At 58.5% G+C, this 19246-nt stretch overlaps 1 protein-coding gene across 11 annotated transcripts in view; it reads left to right on the top strand.

The window, feature by feature from the left end:
* Positions 1–19246, top strand: part of SRCIN1 (SRC kinase signaling inhibitor 1) — an 80307-nt gene that overhangs the window by 7861 nt on the left and 53200 nt on the right. For 3 of the 11 annotated variants that reach the window (XM_049800496.1, XM_049800497.1, XM_049800495.1), the window contains exons 1-2: positions 13560–13923; positions 14163–14339. The exons of 1 other annotated variant lie outside the window; for it this stretch is intronic. In XM_049800496.1, the coding sequence (XP_049656453.1) occupies positions 14222–14339 (118 nt within the window). In that variant the 5' untranslated portion in view covers positions 13560–13923; positions 14163–14221. Of the gene's footprint in view, positions 1–2804; positions 2868–13559; positions 13924–14162; positions 14340–19246 lie in introns of those variants that run through there. 7 more of the 11 variants (XM_049800505.1, XM_049800508.1, XM_049800507.1 and 4 more) reach the window with 4 other exon arrangements.

The raw sequence follows: 19246 nt of genomic DNA, 5'->3' as shown, positions 1-19246 counted from the left end.
GCAGAAAGCAATGCCCTGCTCCTGCCCCGCTGAACCCGCTCCGGAGAACGGCCTGTGGCTTGGCCGGGCTGATCCTCCATGGCTCCCGGCTCCATCTGTGCCACTATTTTGTCCCCCCCCAGTGTGAGCTGGCCCAGGCTCAGCGGTGTGAAGCAGCATCTTCTCCATGCGCGAGGTCCCTCAGGGCCAGGTGGCCGCAAGAACTCTTGGACAGGGACCTGTGCTGCTCCTTCAAGACCTGCATGAGGATGCAAAAGCAAATAAGGGCTCCTGCTCCTGCTGAGTCCCGGGGAACCGGTATACACAGGCAGCTCGGGGCAGGATGGCTTCGGTCTGGGCACTGCCAGGGTCTCTGTCCCCAGGATGCAGCAGGACCTTGAGTGAATTTCTCAACCACCCTGTGACTCGGTATCTCAGCCAAAATAACTCTGGGGAGGTTGTGGTGCTCCACGGATAATAATTAGTTCTTTTCAGCTGTCAGTGCCAGCTCTTCAAAAAAGCAAGTCTGTTATCTCCCTTCCACATGTGGAGAAGCCAAGGTGCTCCTAGGGCAAAGTCCTCGGCTCAAGATCACGTAGGGTGAAGGGGAGACCGAAACCAGGAGCCGGGACCTACTGCCGGTGTCTCAGCTTGGGAGGCTCGGCAGCAGGGGCAGCGCTGTCCGCTGGAAACACCCCCAGCTTTTTCCTCCCCCAACACCAAGAAAATCCTGAGGATGAGGTTGGAGAGCTCAGTGTTTCTCCGTGGAAAATGTTGTGTAAGAGGAGCCACGTTTGTCCCCCTCCTTTTTCAAATTTCCACTAGAAAAGCTGCATTTCGTCACTCAGGTCTCATTGCAAGCAGGGGAGAGGAAGGATGTTCTTGCAGGTAAGACCTACCTTCAGGAGTGGGAGCATCGCCCCTTGTGCCGGGGTTAGGCAGGTCGCATCCTGCCTCCGGGCTCTGCTGTGTCTGGGCAGGCTGGCAGGGCTGGCTGGGGTCCCTGGGACCCTCCGGGCACCCGTGGCCGAGCACCCTGCCCTTGCTGAGGGCTGCCGGGTACCACAGCCACTGACAGCAGCAAATTCGCTCCGGAGTGTTTCCTGGCATATTACAAAACATGGCATAAATAATTAAACCTGAACTGCAATTATCAAAACAAATGAATAAAGCGCATTTAGGAAGGATTTTCCACTTTTATTTCGTGTTTCTTGTTTCTCTCCCATTATGCCTTTAAGATTATTTACTCACTCTGGGCGTGAAATCCATTCCCGAACCACGAGCCTTTGAATCCGCACCCTGATCTGCAGGGATGCGCGCAGCCCAGGCCGGTCCCAGCGGCTGGGGGGAGCTGCACATCGCAACCAAAATCCCCCTGCTTGGGTCTGAGGGTGAAAACCCACCACAAAACCAGGGATGATGGGGCTTGGCCGAGCCTCAGGCAGCCCTGGGAGCATCCTGAGCGTGGCATGGCAGAGCTTCAGCAGCGTTGCCGAATCCTTCCGTGTCATTTATTGGGGTTGCAGCCACGCAGGGGTTAGAAACGGCATTCATCACCCCGCTACCCTCCTCCTCCTCCTTGCTGGGCAAAGGGGGCCCCCGCAGAGCCCCCCCCCGACATGAGCTGCCTGGTCTTTGCCCTGTGGCTGAACCCCGAGGGCAGCGATGGAAGAACTGACACCCGGGCGAGGACACAACGGAGCTGAGCTGGGCTTGGGGCGAGGTGACAGATGTGGCCGTGGGCGTGATGGATGAGCTGAACTGCCTCCCGGCGCTGGGCGCAGCTTTGCCCGCTCGCCAGCAAAGAAAGAGGTTCTTGTGGGTGCCGAGGTCTCGCCGGCTCGGCTGTCCCCTGCCCGCCCCTGCCCTTGTCACCCCGCTCCTCCAAGCACAAGGGCTTGCGGCGGGGAGGAGAAAATCACCCCATGTCCCTAAAAACAGAGGCTCAAAGCAGCTCTGGGCTGTTTTGTTGGCAGCCAGGCACTGCCTGGGCTCAGCCGCCTGCGGGCAGGATGCTCGGGGGGTCCAGACCCGTGGGGCAGAGCCGGGGGAGCCCTGCACAGCACCTCTGCCCTCCCCATAATCACCCGTATCAGTTTCTGCCATTGCGCTGGCTTACAGGGAGCATGTCGGCGTGAGGCTGGCCCATACCAGTAAGCAGGTTCAAGTTGGAGCTGGGAAGGTGCTTTTCGGTGCTGGGATTTTGGAGCTGACATTGCCCAGGCTGGGAGCTGGCAGGTCCCCAGCCCAGGCTGTGCTGCCGCACACATCAGGGCGCAACGAGGTTGTGCCGCTCCACGTACGACAGAAAGGTCCAACCTGAATATTTGCCGGGAAAAACACCCCACAATAAGCCCACCTACTCTGATTCTCCCTCGCTCTTCCATGCCCACAACTCCTCTTCCCAACGAGCATCCCACGCTTGGGCTGGGAGGCCGAGCGGGGCAGGGTCCCCTCGGCGAGACCCCGCAGCGGCTGCAGAGCGGGGCATTTCGGGGTTCATCTGCAGCCCCTGGGCGTGAATGTTTGCCTCGCTCCTCACGGGACCAAACCCCCTGTGAGCAGGGGAGACCGTGCCCAGCACCGTGGGTGTGGGGTAGAAGGGGGCTGCCGCTCTCGTGCCCCCCCGGCAGGGCACAGCCTGGCTCCCCATCGCTCTCCGCGCTGTGTTTCATTCTCGGATGCTTTCTGCTGCTGCTCTTTTGTTTCAGATTTATTATGTGTTTGCTTGCTGATTTATTTGTTTATTCCCCTCCATCCCCGGCAAACTTTCCCACCTGGATTGCGTTCATTCATGAATCTCCTCCTTTCCTGTCCCTAACCAGGGCTCGATCGAATTGCAGGAGGGAAGAAGCCAGGACTCTGTTCCCTTTGTTTAAAGTCTCCAGGTCAGTACCGGGGCCGGGGGCCAGCAGCGTTCTCCTCCCCACCCCTGCTTTTGTTTCATGTTCGATGTTCGCTCCTTCCCCGACCCTCTCCCGGGTACAGGGATCGTGGTGGGTGAGGGCAGCACCTGTAGCTCGTTTCTCTGGGTGTTTATAGGAGGGTGCTGCCTAGTTTCTGGTTTGCATTGATGACTAAGGCATCAGCCCCCACCCTCGTTGCAGGGGAGGGAGGGTTTTGGAAGCTGGGGAATGGTGTCTGCAGCTGGAGGCATCACTGGTGCTCCTGGAGGGACTGGGTGTCTCTCCACCAAATGCTGGAGCTTGCTAGGTTTGAGATTTTCCATGTTGGGAATGGGAGGAGAAAGCTTTCAAAGGGGAATGAGAGGAAGATGTTGGCTCTCTGGGGGTTAGGTGGAGAGGCAGGTGCCTTATCTAGGAGCCGGCTGTGGAAGTGTGGCTGGTTTAGAAAAGCTGTAAGAGGGGAAATGTGGTGGAATCTGTTCAGTAGCAACCCCTGCTGGGTCTGTCATAATAATAGATTTTATTTCTGTGGCATCTGTCGGCCTCTAATGGGCTGGGTGTTCACATTTCTAGAGATGGTTCCAGTGCCTCGGCAAAGATTTCAGCATTTCTTTTTTGGGAGGCTGAGAAGTGCAGCAGAGCCCTGTCAATCAGGGCAGCAGCTCTGAGCTAAAATAATCCCAAGAGCAACAGCAGCAGCACTGGTCAGTCCTGATCCAGGTGATCAGGAAACCACCCACCTTCAGAAAAAAACCCTCCTTTTCCTCCAGCAACAGCCGTGCTCTCCAAGAGCGCATCCCATAGCCATTCCCCAGGGCTGAAAGCTGCAGGAATCACGCAGCATCCCTGGAAGGACACCGACCCACGCCATCCCATTTCCTTCTGCTTTAGGCTTATTTATTTGGGACTTTGGTGGCCTCCTGCCCCGGAGCGGGTGGATTTTGTGTGCTGGTGCCAGCTCGAAGATAAGGGGAGCTGCACCGGTGTGTCTGTCTGTCTTAAGGGATGTGCATGGCTGTCAGGCAGCTGGAGTCCCAGCACAGGCAGGGCTGTGCCGGGGAGGGCAGCCTGGAGGTGGAGGAAATCAAGCTTGTAATACATGGGGTGTGCCAGGCCTCCCGACACGAGAGCCTTCTCCGTGTAAAACCAAGGCGCTGGAACAGCACGCTGTAATTTAATTGCGTTTCCTGCAAACGCCTTGTTGAGTTGTAATGAACACATTATCCTGAAATGGGAGTGGGGGAAGCAGGATGAAGACAGCAGCCTACGGCTTGGCCGTGCATCCATATGGGGATCTGCCCCGGGTGCCGAACGCTGTTCTAGCTCGTTTGCCGTCCCAGAATTACACATGCAATTAAGTTTCTGGCTCCAAACAGCGTGCACGCTTGCCCCTCAGCTGGAGAGCAGATTGCGCGGCTGCTTCCTCGGGGCCGCGCGGGAAGGAAGGCTTGGAGGCTGTGCTTGTGGCCATGGCTTCTGTTGTTCTTTGCGGGAGCTGGGAGTTGGGTTTCTGGGCTGGAGGCACAGCCAGCCCTGGTAGTTTCATCACTGGTGTTTGTGGAAAGGGCTGCAGGTCCTGCTGATGCTGAACTTCAATGTACTGGGGGAGAAAGTAGTATAATGGTGATGCTTTGTTGGGATTCAAGTTCTTGAATGGGTCAGGCAGCACCTGGAGGTGTTAAAACCAGCACGAGGAAGGCTGAGGGGAGGGGGGCGAAGGTAATGGATAGGGTCCGTGGGATTTGTTGGGTTCCTGGGATCTTTTTAAGGCCAGAAAAGACCCTTCTGATGACCCAGTTTGACCCCAGCCGCACGACAGAGGCCGCGAAGTCTTGGCAGTAACTCCTGCATCAAGACTATTACTTCTGGCTGAGTGGACATTTATCTTTCAGAAGGATGCCCTGCCTCGGTTCAAAGGTAGGAAATGATGGAGAAGCCACCCTGCTCGGCACAGGCTCTCCCCAGCCCCGTTCAACACATTTGCCTTCACTCTTGTCTGTGTTTCTGACGCTTCAGCTTCCAGCTATCAGATCTTGTTCTGCCTTCGTCTGAACAAGATTAAAGAGCCCCCGCTCTCAGAAGCCGCATCCTTGCGGATGTGAACATACAGATAGTTATAAGGTCATCCTGCAGCTGTGTAACGATGCCAGTTAATGAGCTTGTCTCCCATGGAAAAAAGGTGGTTTTGACCCCTTCTGAAATGTTGTTAGCACCTGCTTAGGCTGACAGACCTGTGACTCGGCGATGGAAATCAGCACTGCTCTTTCATCCCATCTCGGGTTCCGGCAGCGACGTGGCTCAGGGTAACCCTGGAGGCAGCCGGGGAGGTTTTCGAGGTGTTTCGGCAGCACGGAGGCTTGGCTTTTGTTTCCTGAGTCTCGTTGCAAACCAACAGGATGCAATCGGGACTTGTTCGATGGAGCTGAGTCCTGGGACCGAGCGGGGGAGAAGTGAGGGATTATCCGTGATGGGGCTGAGCCGGGAAGGTCCGTGCAGCCCGGACACTGGGGATGTTTGGCTCGTGGCTTGCCTGGGTGAGGGGGCAATAGCTGTGGGCAGGGATGATGCTGGCTCATCCAGCCCGGAGGGCAGGGGCTCCCGGCTGCCACGGTGTCCCCCTGGGACAGGGGAAGGGGATGTCCCCATCCGCTGCCCAGTGGTTCCCACTTACCTCTCCCCTTACTGGGGCTCCCCAAGTCAGGATGCTAAACCAGCCCATGCTGTCTAAATACTTTCCCTTGTCAAGCAGCCCAGGGAGGAATAATTCAGAGAGTCAACGGCTTTTTAATATCTCTGCTTCAAGTCAATTTTCAGTGCAGTCTTTTGCCTTTTAATTAAAATTATTGCTTCTCCCCCCACATGCATCTTCCCTCTCCTCCCCCTTTTAAAATCAGCAAACAGCCAGCCTGCCTCCCCTTCCTCCTCCTCACTGGTGCTGTCTGAGCTTCCCAACCACAGGCTGCTCCTGGGCTGGAGCCTTATCGGCTCTTGCCCCTTGTTGCCATGTGGCTGTGGCTCCGGCTCGCCAGCAGCCAGGGACATTCTTGCCTTGGGCTTCCTGTCTGCTTTATTAAAAAAAAAAAAAGGCAATGTAAATAGATGCACCAATACCTTTCACTGGTGTAAATCAGGGCTGACCTACTGCAAATATGGTGATTTACACTAGGCAAAGGTCTGGCTTATTGCACCTGTGGTCAGGTGGCATTGCCAGGATCAGTGCATGGACCGTGGGCAGCCTTCTCCTATAATGCTGGGGGCAGGTAGGAGATGCCCGTTCTTCACCCAGTGCCAGTGAAATTCCAGTGTCAAACCTGGCAGATGCAGGAGCAGCCTCCTGAGCACGTTCTGGGGCTGCAGCAACCCATGGGTGACGGAGTCCCCTTTCCAAACAGCACCCGGAGAGGGTTGGAGCTGGTGGCGGTGGGATGAGCCCCGGTGTAATGGGGGGGTGCCTGGGGACCGGGCAGCGCAGAGCGATCCCCAAAATAGAGCCGGGAGCGGGTGGGAGAGGACGCAGCCCCTCTGGGCTCCCCGTGGGGTGTCTGCAGCTCTGCGCCGACAGGTGCCGGGCTGACGAGCTCCAGACTTGTCAGCGCCGGTGATGTACCTATAATTACTGTCTGATGTGCCAGAATTAGACTGGGAGCTGAGTAGTTTGATGCAGACGTGAGTGTCCTTGGCTGCCAGTGAGAAGTTTAACAAGCGCGAGGCTGCGGGCAGAATAGATTTTCCCCCGCATCCCTCCCCGGGCACGGCTGCCCGCGGCCGCTCTCCCTTCCCTGCTGGGAACCAGTTTTTGGGAAGGATGGGAGAGGAGCGGGGTGCAGCCCCGGGCCCGGGGTTTGCGGTGGTGGCAGGAGGGCTTGAGGCTGCTGCTGGGGAATGGGCTGTTGCATTCAACCGGCTGTTTCTTGGAGTGGTGCACGGAACCCCAAGTCCCCACCGTGACAGAGGTTGGCAGAGCCGAGCTGTCGGGCAGAGCCAGCACGCCTCTTCCCAGCACTCAGCCCAAACCACGGGGCTGAACTTCCCCATCCTCCAAACCGCATCCGAGCACCAAACTGTTCCCCAGCGTTTTATCAGTGCAAACCCCTCAGCTCCTTATTCGGAGCCGTGGAAAGCCCCGGAATGGCTGCATGCCCTGTAGCATCCCTTGGCTCGAGGCAGTTCTATCGACCACCCTTGGCTCCTGCATCCCTCGCCCGTTTCTCGCCACGGTTTCTGGTTTCTCAGCTCCCGGCTGTTGCCAGCCACGCTCAGCATTAAGTGACAGGTACCCCCAGCCTGCACCAAGGTATTAAAGCCTTTATCATAGTCCAGGGCCTGTAATTCACAGCAGAAGAACCAATAAATGGGAATGATTCAGAATCGTTTAGCAGCTTCTGCTCAGGAAGAGAGATACCAGGACCTCAATTAAGCTATTTGTAAATTGTTAATTTAAGCATTTCACTCAGATGCCTTAAATTGTTCCCTCCTGCAGTTTACAAATGGGTAAAGAGCACAGAAATATAAATGGAGCGGTGGGGAAATGCCATTTAGTTACTGTTTTTGGCAGTGGCAATAGCACTGTAGCTAACAGCGCTTTGATTTAAATCAGAGTAAACCAGGGCCGCCTTTAAAGAAAGATCAACTGGGGAGCAGCGGTCCCCAGGTGATGTGGGACCCGCTGTGGGGGTGTCGAGGGTGTGATGCTGTCATGGATTGAGGAGTCGGGGGCTGCCAAAATGCCTGGGCATCCCTGGGATCGCTGAGCCACCATGCCAGCGATGCTTGCTTGGTTTTTTTTCTATGCCCTGCAAAGTAATTGTTAAAAACCCCATCTCCTTCCTCTGGCTTTAAGCCAGGTGACTGCTTCCCCTCTGGCTTGGCTCTCCTGGAGAGGTTTGGCTCTCCAGGCTGGTAAGCCGCAGCATCGTTATCTGGTCCCGATGGGTGCAGCTCCCGGGTGTTGGTACAACCCCCCTGATTTACCCCATCCTGCAGATTTGTCCCCAGGTGCTTGAAGCGAATAGTTTGGCAGCGGCATAGCTTGTCAATGCCAAAAGGTTTTAGCAGTCATGAACCTCATCTGTGGCCCTTGGGAAATCTGTTCCCCCCTCTAAAGCGCCGGGGAGGAGGGAGCTTGTGCCCCCCAAAACCCCAGCGCTGCCCTTTCACCGCGTGGGGGATCGCTTTCTCTCTGCAGAGCTAAAACTGAAAGCTCCTTCCAGGGACCTGGAGCAGGACCTGGCCCTGCATCAACTGCTGCCGCAGCTGGCCCTGGTGTATGGGTTTTCATATTCCGTGTTTCAGGGTGGAGGCGATTTGAACGCAGAACAGGGCACAGCTCCTGCAACCCCCTCGGTCTGGGATGGGACAAGTCTCAGCTCTGAAGCCCATCGCCGGGAGCGGGATTTGCTTGCATCTGCGCTCAGCAAGTGAGCAAAAGGAGAAGGGTGCTGAAGTACTGCGAGTGCAGAAGGACTTGGTGCTGTGCCACGGTGCCGGGTGGGAGCCGGGTGCCGCGGGCGCCAGCCTGGCCCGGGAGGTGTTGCTGCAGCAGCTCGGGGCCGGGCTGAGCTGCCAGGCATCGCTCGGGTTGCGCCATTTGGGGAACAAATTCTCGCTTGCCGCTTCTCTCCAGGCGGGTTTTGGTTTCCTCGCCAGCTGGGGAGCAGAGCCCCAGCCCCACGGGCTCGCCGAGCGGGTGCCGGGGCGGCCGCGGAAACAGCTTGGGGCTGGGAGCGGCGCTGAGCCCCGATGCACGGCGGCACCGGTGCCCGTGGGAGGCTGGTGGGGACGGGGAGGGGAGTGTGCGGCGAGGTCCTCCCGGTGCCAAATCTTCCCCTCGGTTCCACCTGCCACCGCTTGGCAGATCCTGGCTCGGATCTGTGACGGGTCCTGCCAGCACTGCCGGGCGATGCCAGGCTCGGCAGATGTTGCCTGCAGCCTCGATAGGCGAAGCAGCCACGTGGCCCTGGTTTCTCTCCCGCAGATCCGTTCCCTTTGCTCCGAGGAGGAGGCTGAGCCATCTTCTGAGCTGCCTTGACACCTCCAGGTTCTTGCTGGGGTTTAAGGAGTTTTTATTACTCGAGAACTTATCAGCCATCAGTTGGCTGAGTTTAATAAGAAATTACGCTCCCTGGCTCTTCAACTGTGAAATGCATTTAGCTGTGTGATGTCCAAAGGTCTCGAATGGATTTTTTTTTTTTTTTTTTTAAGTCTGGCTTCCTCCCTGTACAATACATCTGCCAGTACAGTACAATTACCGGCCCCTGAAATAGAAAATAGAAAAGGCCTTTCTGTCCACTGAGCTCTAAGCTGCCCCGAGGCTGGTGTCCCATCGTGCCTGGGTGAGGGTCTTTTTCCTGCCTGTGGTATCCAGAGGACTAGGCTAAGGTCTGGTCTAAACAGCCTGGCCCGCGGTCGCAGTCCCCACAGCCACCGACCATCCGACCCCTCCGGTCTGAGGCAGAGCTCGCGTCCTGGTGTGGCTTTTCTGGCCCGGTAACGGGCATTGTTGTGTGGGGAGGGGAATTCAAGCACGGGAAAACATTTCCCGATGAGACACTGATTTCCCATCAGATCTCCACTGCCCGGCTCAGCAGCTCGACGTCGTGCTTGGGTGGGTGCTGTCAGCAGAGGCTCCTTCTCTGGCTTCAAATGCCTTGGTACAAGCACGGAAAGGCCATCTGTCTGTCCGTGCCTGTGCTCACGAGGATGGACAGACCGGCTGCTGCAGGAAAAGCTCAAATCCCACATCTCATTCACCCCAGCCACTGGGAATGGGGCTCATCCATTCCCACGAGATGGATCTGGGTCCAGCAGCCCAGCACCAGGCACGCAGGTAACATTAAGCATCGATCGCACAGGCAGATCAAACTGCCTGCAGCAGGGTTGGGTTTTTTTGCAAGACCTTCAGTGTCGATCCGCTCCTGATTAACTCTTTTTTGCCTCTCTGAGCATCTTTGGCTGCTTGGTGCAGCAGGTCCCCGCTCCTCCGCCAGCGCCGGCGCTCAGCATCGCTGCCTGCTCCTGAGCAGCATCGGCCACCCCAGGAGCGGAGCGCTGGCTTAGTCCCTGATATCTTGTCGTTTGAATGATGTACAATAGACCTACTGTGTGCGGCGTGTTAGGGCACCGCATGCATGAATATTGCTGTATAGACTGCATGTGCTGAGCCCAGTTGTGAGCAGACACAAAGCCACGCTGTCTATCCCGGCTCCGGGGCGGGGGGGGGGAAGGCGGCTGTATTCCCACCCGATGACTGTCTCACTGTTCGGATTGCAACGAGCAGCGCCGGGGCAGAGCGAGGCTTCATTGTGCTTGGGGCTGTACACAGGCATTGTGAGAAGCAATCGTGTTTCTGAAGAGTTTACAGATTAAATAGGAGCAAGGAGAGGTAACGTGGAAGAATTGGCCGGTCTGTGGAGGGGAGAACGCTGCCCGGTGCAGAGACCGCGTTCCTCCCCGGAGCTGGCACCGGTGACTGGAGAGGGGTCACGGAGCAGGACATCGGGCATCCTTCTGTCCCGCAGGCAGGTTAGGTCCTGGTGCTGTCTGACAACGGCTCCTGGGGTAGCTGCTGAGAGCAAAACCATGTCTGGCATCGCAGGTGTAAATGCAGAAGTCTTACCCGATGTGTGTTAGCTGCTTTTACCAGCTTCTCCCTGGAAATTCCCTTGTCGACACACAGCCGGTCTGCCCGGCCGATCCTGGCCCTGGTGAGGGCAAGGTGTCACCTAGCAATGGGCTTTTTGTGTGCACAAGTGGCTCTTGCCACCACCCTGCCAGCTCGGGTTTGTACTGCAGGGAAGTGGGAGCCTTGGAAATGCCCAAAGTGGGAAGACCTACCTCTGGATTTAAAACCAGGCGTTTGCCTCTGTTACTGAGCAAGTCTAGGTGGGCTTCCAGGGTGCGGGTGTAGGTAACGGTGCCCCTTCCCCACGGTGATGGCAGGACCCTCATGGGAACCGTCCCCACGGTGTCAGTGCAGCAGTGCCAGGCACTGGTGATGCTGGTGGGACCTGGGATGGTGCCCGGCACCCGCCGTGCCTGCGGCGAGGGAGGTGGTGGAAGGGTCCTGGGGTAAACCTGGGGGCTCGGTGCTGCCCTCGGCTCCTGCCCCCATCCTGGGGCAGCTCAGTTCCGTGTGAAATGGGGGACGGGTGCCACTTTGTCCCCCAGGAGCGTGGGGACCATCAGTGTGATGGATGTGAGACAGCAATAGATCTGCAGGCAGGCCCTTCTGAGCAGCTCTTAAACTGCAATAATGCTTATTTACTTCTCATCGGCAGAGCAATCAGAATTAAAAGGTCACCCCATCCTCTGGCCCTCCCTGCAGTGGGATTGCAGGAGTAAGCCAGGTTTCAGGGATCAGCAGGAAGGACAATTAATCCTCGCCGCCGGCAGTAATCACGTTCGCTTTTCCAGCATAGCATCCTCCTATCACTGTACGCTCCTTGTGCCCCCAAACCTCCAGCTTTTCCATATTGTCCCAGTGGCAGGGAGCACGGTGCATCCTCCCTGCCTGCCCGGGTCCTGGCACGCCGGAGAGCTGGGCAAACTTCCCAGCCCTGCCGCTGACCCGCTGTTTGTCCTTGGTCACGTCTCCTCACCTCTCACCTCCCAGCTGCATTGTCCGTGTTGACTCAAAGCTCTTTGGAGCAAGTCCTACCTCTTCCCCACGGTGTTGGCCCAGCACGGCCAGCGCGCCAATACAAATAACACACAGGCTACAGATAATATAGTCACGATATAAACGCGGAGGGAGAGATGCCCTTGGCCCCAAACTGAGGGAGGGAGGGGGAAAAGCCCACCCTGTGTGTGTGTGGTGTATGGGAGCCACCCAGCCTCCTCGCTCGGTGCTCTCCAGAAGGGCTCGGCAAGAAGAGCATGATTTTTTTTTGGGGGGGGTCATCATGGCAGAGCGTGCAATGAATCCTGCCTGCCTGTGCCAGCTGTGACTCACGGCTGCGGCTGTTCGAGAGCCTGGAAGGGCTCCAGCCAGGAGCTCAGCGCTCCCGAGTTTCTGCCTTCTTGCCCTGCCACTGCTGGGCTCTGAGCCAGGAGCTGTCCTGTCCCCGCTCCATCTGTGCCTCAGTTTCCCCATCTGCAAAATAGGGGTAAAGCTTACCTGCGGGTCTTTGGCGTGAGGTTTACTGGGATCTATCGGGGAGAGACCTGGAAGGTGGGAAGGACTGAGGCAGGTGGAGCTCTACGGCACGGAAGACCGGAGCTGGGCAGAGCACACGTGGTCATTAGCTGGGATTGCTCTGCCACAGATGGTGGAGAAATTCCCCGTGCAGACAGGCAGCGTGGAGGCAGTGTACAGGCAGCAGAGAGCCATCTCCTGAGCAGGTGAGCCATTTCTCTCCAAACAAGGTGGTTTAATTGGCTTCCGTCTAGTTGATGAGCAAAGTGCCCTTTGGTGGGTTTTTAAATCGGCGCAAATGGGGTTTCTCAGAGCGATGCTGAGGCCACTGTTACTTTCAGCTGGGCGTTTAATACTTTTGGCAGGTAGAAATGCAGCTCTTGGCTCTCCCGTAATTGTGACCAGACACCAGGGTGCAAGTGTCCCCTTAAGTGTGTGTGCGGATGGGTTCGGGGCACTGCTGGAGTTTGCTCTTAATTGCATTGCATCAGTGTTTGGGTGCTGCTTGGTGGCAGCTCAACTGACGGGGATCCTCGCAGGACAGGTCAGGGCTGTGCCGGGGGTGTCACGGTCCTGCAGAACTGCCTTGGGTTGGGGTAAGACCGAGTTTTGGGGTACCTGTGGCTGGGTCAGCATCTCCCCAGGACCTTGGGGGAAGAGATATGCAAACACCCCCCTAAAATGCGGGCACAGCCATGGTCTTCATTAGCTCGGATGGACCAAGAGGAGCTGACTTGTGCCTCTGGCACCTCTCGGGTCTTCACTGCCCGTTCCTCCCTCCTTTGGGGTAACCAACCTCATCAGCCCCTGCCAGGGCCAGCCTGGCCGGGGAGATTTCTGGGCACCTTCGGGAAGGGTCGCTTCAACCCGTACAAGACCCATCCAGCAGCAGGTTGTGACCAGACTTGGCTCAGCATCGTTAAGGGTCGGATCCAGCATCATGTCCTGGGGACAGGATCTTTGCAGAGACGCTCTCCTCTGAGCCCTGGTAGGCAGCTGCGGTTTTTCCTTTGCCCAAATTCCCCCGGGGCCGGTGCGGGAGCAGCCGTGGGCCAGCCTTTGTGGACAGCGTGGGACTCGGGGTGACCGTGCCCGGTGCTGGGCAGCTCGATGGCATCGGGGAGGCAAACGGGCTCTCGTGTCCGCAGCACCAAGCAGCCCTGGTGCTCTGTATACGTGCAACCTCCAGGCTTGCACCCGGAGCCGGGGTGGATGTGGGAACATGGGAAAGGCTCCTTGAGCGGCACCGGTAGCCCGTGGCACGCCGGTAGCCCGTGGCACGTTGCCGGTGGGCCCTTGATTTGGCAGGGCAGGGAGGGGGCAGCGAGGCAATCTGCAGGCGCTGACGGCTGTGCATGGCTGTGCACTGGCTCCTGGCTCCCAGCCCATGTGATGTGTTTGAGGGGGCACAGTGACATTTCAAGAGGAAGGAAAAAAAAAAAAAAAATACCCAGAGACCCACAGGGAGCTCTGAAACGCCTGAGCCAGAAAAGAGAGCAAGAGAGGCAGACGTCCGCACGGAGCGGAGGGATAAAACCGGGCAGGGAGGGAAAAGTTGCCGGGACAGGGAAAGGATGTGAGCAAAAGTGCTGGCTTGCAGCGGGGAGGATGCGATGGCCGGTGGCAGAAAAACGGGGGCAGCGACCGCCAGCCACGGAGACAGCCCCACCGTCCGCGCCAGCCCACCGGCCACGCGTCCCTCGCTAGCTTGGGGACAGGAGCGGGGACCGATGGGCGACGGGAGCTGGGTGGCAGCAGATCGCAGGCTCGGGAGCTCCCGCATCCATCCGCGCCGTGCACCGACACCGCTCCGGCTCCGCTTCCCCGTGATTTGGCTCTGGATGTAAGGCGACAGTTGCCGTGTGGTTAAACGTCGACCGATTGCTGCGCGTACGCTTCCTCGAGGTCAGTGCCGCGTAATAAGGTCGGTAACAATCCACCTAGCTGCTCGCTTTCGCTGCATACATGTTTAATAATGAACCGATTCTGTATTTAATTAACATAAACAGCTAATGCAACTCGATATGTCTCCTTAGATTTAACTTGACAGAGACGGCATGTTGCTTTAAATGCCAAGTGATTAGTAAAACCATATTTAATTTGGTTTAAACATATGCAATAAGATGCATGTGTTTGTTGCACAGATTTTTGGAGCCGTGCTCCGAACCGTCTCCTGATTCCTCTCGGCTGCCTGGGTGCGACCATGCTTCCTCGCTGGGCAAAGCATCCCTTTGGCGTTTCCCCTAGAGCCGCGCCGAGGCTGCGGGAGCAGGAGAGACCCACCGAGCCCGGGGACTACAGGCTGACTCCGTTGCTCGTGGGTATGAACCTGGGGGGGAGACGTCGGGAGGGGACGCAGGTTCTGGAGGTACTGGGTGATGCTGGTCCCTGGGGGACGGTCCCAGCCCCACGCAGGTGGGTTCTGCCCCGGGGAAGCGATGGCGCGGGCTGGGCTGGATGCCCGGTGCTGGTGGGAGGAGGCAGGCAGGGCTGCAGGCAGCTGCTGCTGCCCTCCTTTTGCTTGAATAAACCTCGCTGCCTGGACAGCTTCTGACTGGCGCTGGTGGAAGGGCTGCAGGGTGGAAGGGCTGTAGCTCTCCCTCCGACGTGCCCCAGCGGGGGTTAGGAAGGGCAGGAGAGAGCACGAGGGTTTGCTCGGTGCCGGCAGGGACGGGCGAAGGGATGGCATCTGCCTCTGGGGACGGTGCGGTGGCCTTGTCCTGGTGTCACCTGCAGCATCTCACTCCGAGGTGGGATGTATCGGGGGGATGCGGTGCCGGCCAGGGACCCCTGAGGGGACCGGGCACCTCAGTGTGCTCGTGCCCTGCGGACGGCGGGGGGCACGTCCCAGCGGCGTCCCTGTGCCGTGGTTCAGCCAGGGTCTCTGATCAGGCTGACGGTGAAGCCCCATGGGATCTTACCCCACGTTTTCTAATTGTGAGTGCGCTTTCCTGCGTCTAAGAGGCTTTAGACGTGGATCTGAGCAATTTTTTTCCCCAGCATTTTTGATTTTTAGCTAGCTGTGACTAACCAGGCTGGCACAGCAGGCTGTGACCAACCACCTACATGCTACCTGTGCGCTTATAAATAGGGTCTGTTCTCCACACCCCATTTGGAGCGTTCCTGGGCTCCTGAGCTCCTCCGTAACACCAGAACAGCTTCTTCCAGCCTCTCCCCCGCAGCCGCCAGAGCGTAGCATCACCCCATCTCCTGGCAGGAGTCACCCCAAAAGGCAGTGCCCCCCCAATTCCTGCCTGCAGGCTGCGGGAGCGGGGCTCGGTGCCGTGGCCGGACCTGCCAAGCTCCGGGCTGTGCGTCCAAGCACATCGCGATGGCAGCGGGAGCCAAGTCTTCGAAAGAGTTGGGTCCACCCGTGCCAAGACAGAGACGGGCCAAGTGTTGTGCCGGGCTGAGCGCGGCGCGGCTCTCCCTGCAGCAGCCAGCATCGCCGCAGTCCCCGATACGCTGAGTCGGGGAAAATCCCCCTCCCGGGTGCTTTCTCATGGAGCTGAGCTCTTTGGTGACTCCAGCCGGAGGCTATAATCCCCGGCTGCAGGGCAAGGACTGGAAAAGCCATAGGTTTGGCTTGAATTCTTCCCTTAGCGGCTTTCTCATGAGCTCCCCTTCCAGCAGGGATGCTGGAGGGCTGGTTCCTTCCCCCGACCCTGCCATCCTATTTCAGATGAATTTGCTTTTGATGAGGTGCAGCGCATAGTCGAAGCTCCTGTCAGGTGGCTTCGGCCTCCCGCCAGCGAGCGAGCGGTTAGCATGACTGCACTAATGGCAGGAGATGAGAGGAAGTGATTAGCTTGCTTGAAAAATTGCACCAAGTGCATTTAGCAAAACCGCAGCGCTGGCGCGGTGCATCGCTGTACGCCGGGCAGGGGCATCGCCTGCTCTGCCAGCGTGCTTTCCCCTGCACGGGAGTTTTTTGCTTCATCCTTTAGCTTTCCTCTTCATCGACTTGTTGCAGTTTGTCTCTGCCTTTGATCTCAAGCTCTCTGAACCAAAGCTTGCCTGTGTTTCCAAGCTGGCGTGGTAATTCCTGAGCTGCCGGCATGCACCCCTCGTGGCCGTCCCCAAAAGCGTGACGCAGCCCGCAGATGGCCTCGTGCCTGGCTTTTGGCTACAATTTCGCAGGTGCCTGTGGCCGTGGGCCAGGCTGGAGGGTCCTGCGATGGACCCCCTGTCCCGGTGCCAGACCGTGTTTCTCCTTCACATTTCTCCTGTTATGGAAGCGATTGCGGTGGCCTTGCTCTGTTTAGTGACTTTCCTTGGTGCCTCATTAGAGGAAGAAATGGTCCGGTTGGGAATTGGTTTTTGATCTTGTTGCATGTCCCCTCCAGCCCACCCTCCTCCTCCTCCTCTTTGCCGGCCCCCCCTCACTCCCAGCTGGCTCCACGACCTCCCCACGCCACTGCCTTCTCGCTCTGCTTGCGGAAAGATGAGAATAAAGAATGAATCCAAAGCCCTGACCGCAGGGCTCAGATGAGGTCCTGCCTCCAACCGAGCAAATATATGCAGCCGTGGGTTATCGGTGAAGGCTGGAGCCCGAGCCTCCCGCTCCCAAGGGGCTGGCAGCCGCTCTCCCAAGCTTTTCCCATTGCTCCATCCCCGGAGCGGTTTTGCACAGCGTGCTGGCACGCAGCTTCCCTGCTCTCCGCCACATCACGGGCTGGTTTGGGGGCTGTTTCCCCCTTGCAGGGGGACCCTGGCCCCCCGCCATCACCCCCCCCGCTCCCTGTCCTCCCCCGCAGCGTCTCTCCCCACCTCCCTCCCTCTGCTCTGGGCTAAGAGGAACCATCGATTTGGTGTCTTGAGGGGGCACTTTATCGCTTTCCTGATGCCTGATAGATTGGAATTGATTTCCAGAGCAATTTGCCTGAGCAGCTCAAGGCAGAAGTGCCCGGGACCCGTACTGCAATCTGGCTTTGCAGGAGCATCGGTGGGGACGGCTGCGTCTCTGGGGCTGTTCCTGAATTGCGGCACTGGTCAGTGCTGGGAATCTTCCAGTGAGACCCGCAGGGCAGGGTGGGTTCTCAGAGCAGCACCGGTTCACCCGCCTGCAGGGGAACAGGGGATGGAGACGGCAGCTTTGCAGGTGATGGGGTCTCCGAGGGCCCAGGTCCTGCCGTCATTCCGGGCTCATCCCGAAGGCTTCTCCCCTCGGGCCAAGCACGAAGGGGGACCTGGATTCGCAGGGAGACTTGGCTCTGCTTCGCCGCATGACTGTGGGTGAGTCACTGCCCCGCGTCCATGCACGCTCTGCACGGAGGCAGACGCCGCGCTCGCCTGTCTCAGCGTGCTGGTGGGAGTCAGCGGGCGCTGCCAAGATGCTGGGAAAACTCCGGGTCCTTTCGGGAGATGCTGAATACCGATCCAGTCAGGGCACCGCACAAGGCATGAAGGTGGCACGTGGCTCTGCCGGTGTTTTCTCCCTGCTCCCACCCTGGGTTTGATCCCCTCGCATCTCAGCATCCCCACCTGCAGCCAGACTCCTGCACTCTGGGGCAGACCCTTTCCTCCCCCAGCCCCGTGCCTCAGTTTCCCTCTCCCATCTGGGGCCAAGGGGGATCCCCAGGCTTGGACGGAGCTGGTGCCACCCAGGCTAATCCCATCCCGGTTGCCAGGCCGCCGGCTGCGCCACCTCGAATCGCCTCTGTCGCGTGGGTGGGAGACGAGACCACAATGTGGCTTGTGTTTATGCTGTGAAGAGCCTGGCCCCTTCCATCCTCTCCTCTCCTTTATTTTTATCCAGCATCCCCGAGCTGCTGGCATCTCCCCAGCCACTGTGCCATCCCTGCCAGCTGAGGATGCGGCCTCTTGCCAGGGCACGCGGGGCTCCTTTCTCCTCCAGTCCCCAGTGGGAAAGACTCTGTCCCGGGCAGGGATGCTCTCCATGCACCGAGGATGCCACTGGCTTCAGCCTCCTGCCAAAGGTCAGGGAGGAAGCTGATGGCAGGGGAAAGATTTGTCCCGGCTCTCCCAGCTGTGAGCCATCCTTCCCACACCACTTTGCCCTCCGTGAGCTCACCCTTTGTCCATCTTGTTTTCCCTTGCCTAAGCGAGGGCAGCTCCTTTCTGCCTCCCACTGCAGTGGGGATAGGTGCTTCCCACTGCCGGGGTGTCCGAGGGGGCTGCGACATGTGGGGACAAACCCTTGCTCCGATGCTGCCCTTCCCGCAGGGCGATGGGGACATTCCTGCCCACCGGCTGCCTCTGGAGCATCCCCCGATGCTACCGAGCTCTGCTTACTGTGCCTGTGGCACAGGTCAGGTCACTTCTGTGCCACTGCAGGCATCCGGAGCGACGCATCCCCTGATGGATGGGGGTCCGCTCCGTCCGGGAGCCCCGGGAGCTCACTGTGGTCTTTGCAGCTCTACCAGCTGCTGAGTTCGGTGCTGCAAGGTGAAAGCGGAGCCGCTTGGCCACCGTATGATCGGTCACACAAAGCTTATCCACTTAGAGACCCCCCGATTGCCTTGTCAGCAGAGCCCACCCCACCGGGCTTTTGCTCTTCAGCATCACGGCCGTCTGCCAGACAGCCACCGCGCGAGAGAGCAGGGATGGGGCTGCCTTGGTGCTGTCCCCTGCGGTCCCTAGCTTGGGCGAGGGTAGGGATGGCTCCCAGCTTGGAGCTGGCAGGAGATCCTGGGCAGATGCTGAGCTGAGGAGATAGTGCGAGGAAGAGGAAGGACAGGGGCCAGGTCATGCTTTTCAGGTCGCTGTTGCTGTGGGACAGCAGCGTGGTGGCAGGGAGCCCTGCCTGCAAAAAAAACCCGCAGGGGAGCTGCAGGTTGAGGTGGGCAAGGCTGGAGGAGGTCCTCGGGGTGCCAGGTCCCCCTTCCCTGGGTGACAGCGTGGGGGCCGGCCTGGTTTATGTGCCCCATCTCAAAAGAGGGATGTGGGGACGGGGTTCTGGGCAGATGGGTGCTGGTCCTCATCCTGAGCACAAAGTGAGCAGCCGGGTGTGCTGGCCCTGTGCTTGGCGCTGCCGTCCATGCGAGTTAGGAGGTGAACTCGTCTTCCATTTCCATGTGCACGCGTGGGTGTGATAACACCCGGTGAGGTGGGAAGTAGCTGCTGCTTTTTACAGGGCTGGCCAGATGGGATTTCTCCTTCAGTTTGGGTTTTGACAATGACATGGGAATTTATCCGGTCGTTTCTCTGCTTCCAAAGGAAAGGAGCTGCTTGTCAGGGCAGCGTCGCGGAGAGATGCCAGCTGGAC

Source organism: Accipiter gentilis, chromosome 5 (assembly GCF_929443795.1).
Source record: "Accipiter gentilis chromosome 5, bAccGen1.1, whole genome shotgun sequence".
NCBI classification, from domain to species: domain Eukaryota; kingdom Metazoa; phylum Chordata; class Aves; order Accipitriformes; family Accipitridae; genus Astur; species Astur gentilis.
Note: the sequence above shows the minus strand (reverse complement) of the source record. Positions and strands in the feature narration are given on the sequence as shown.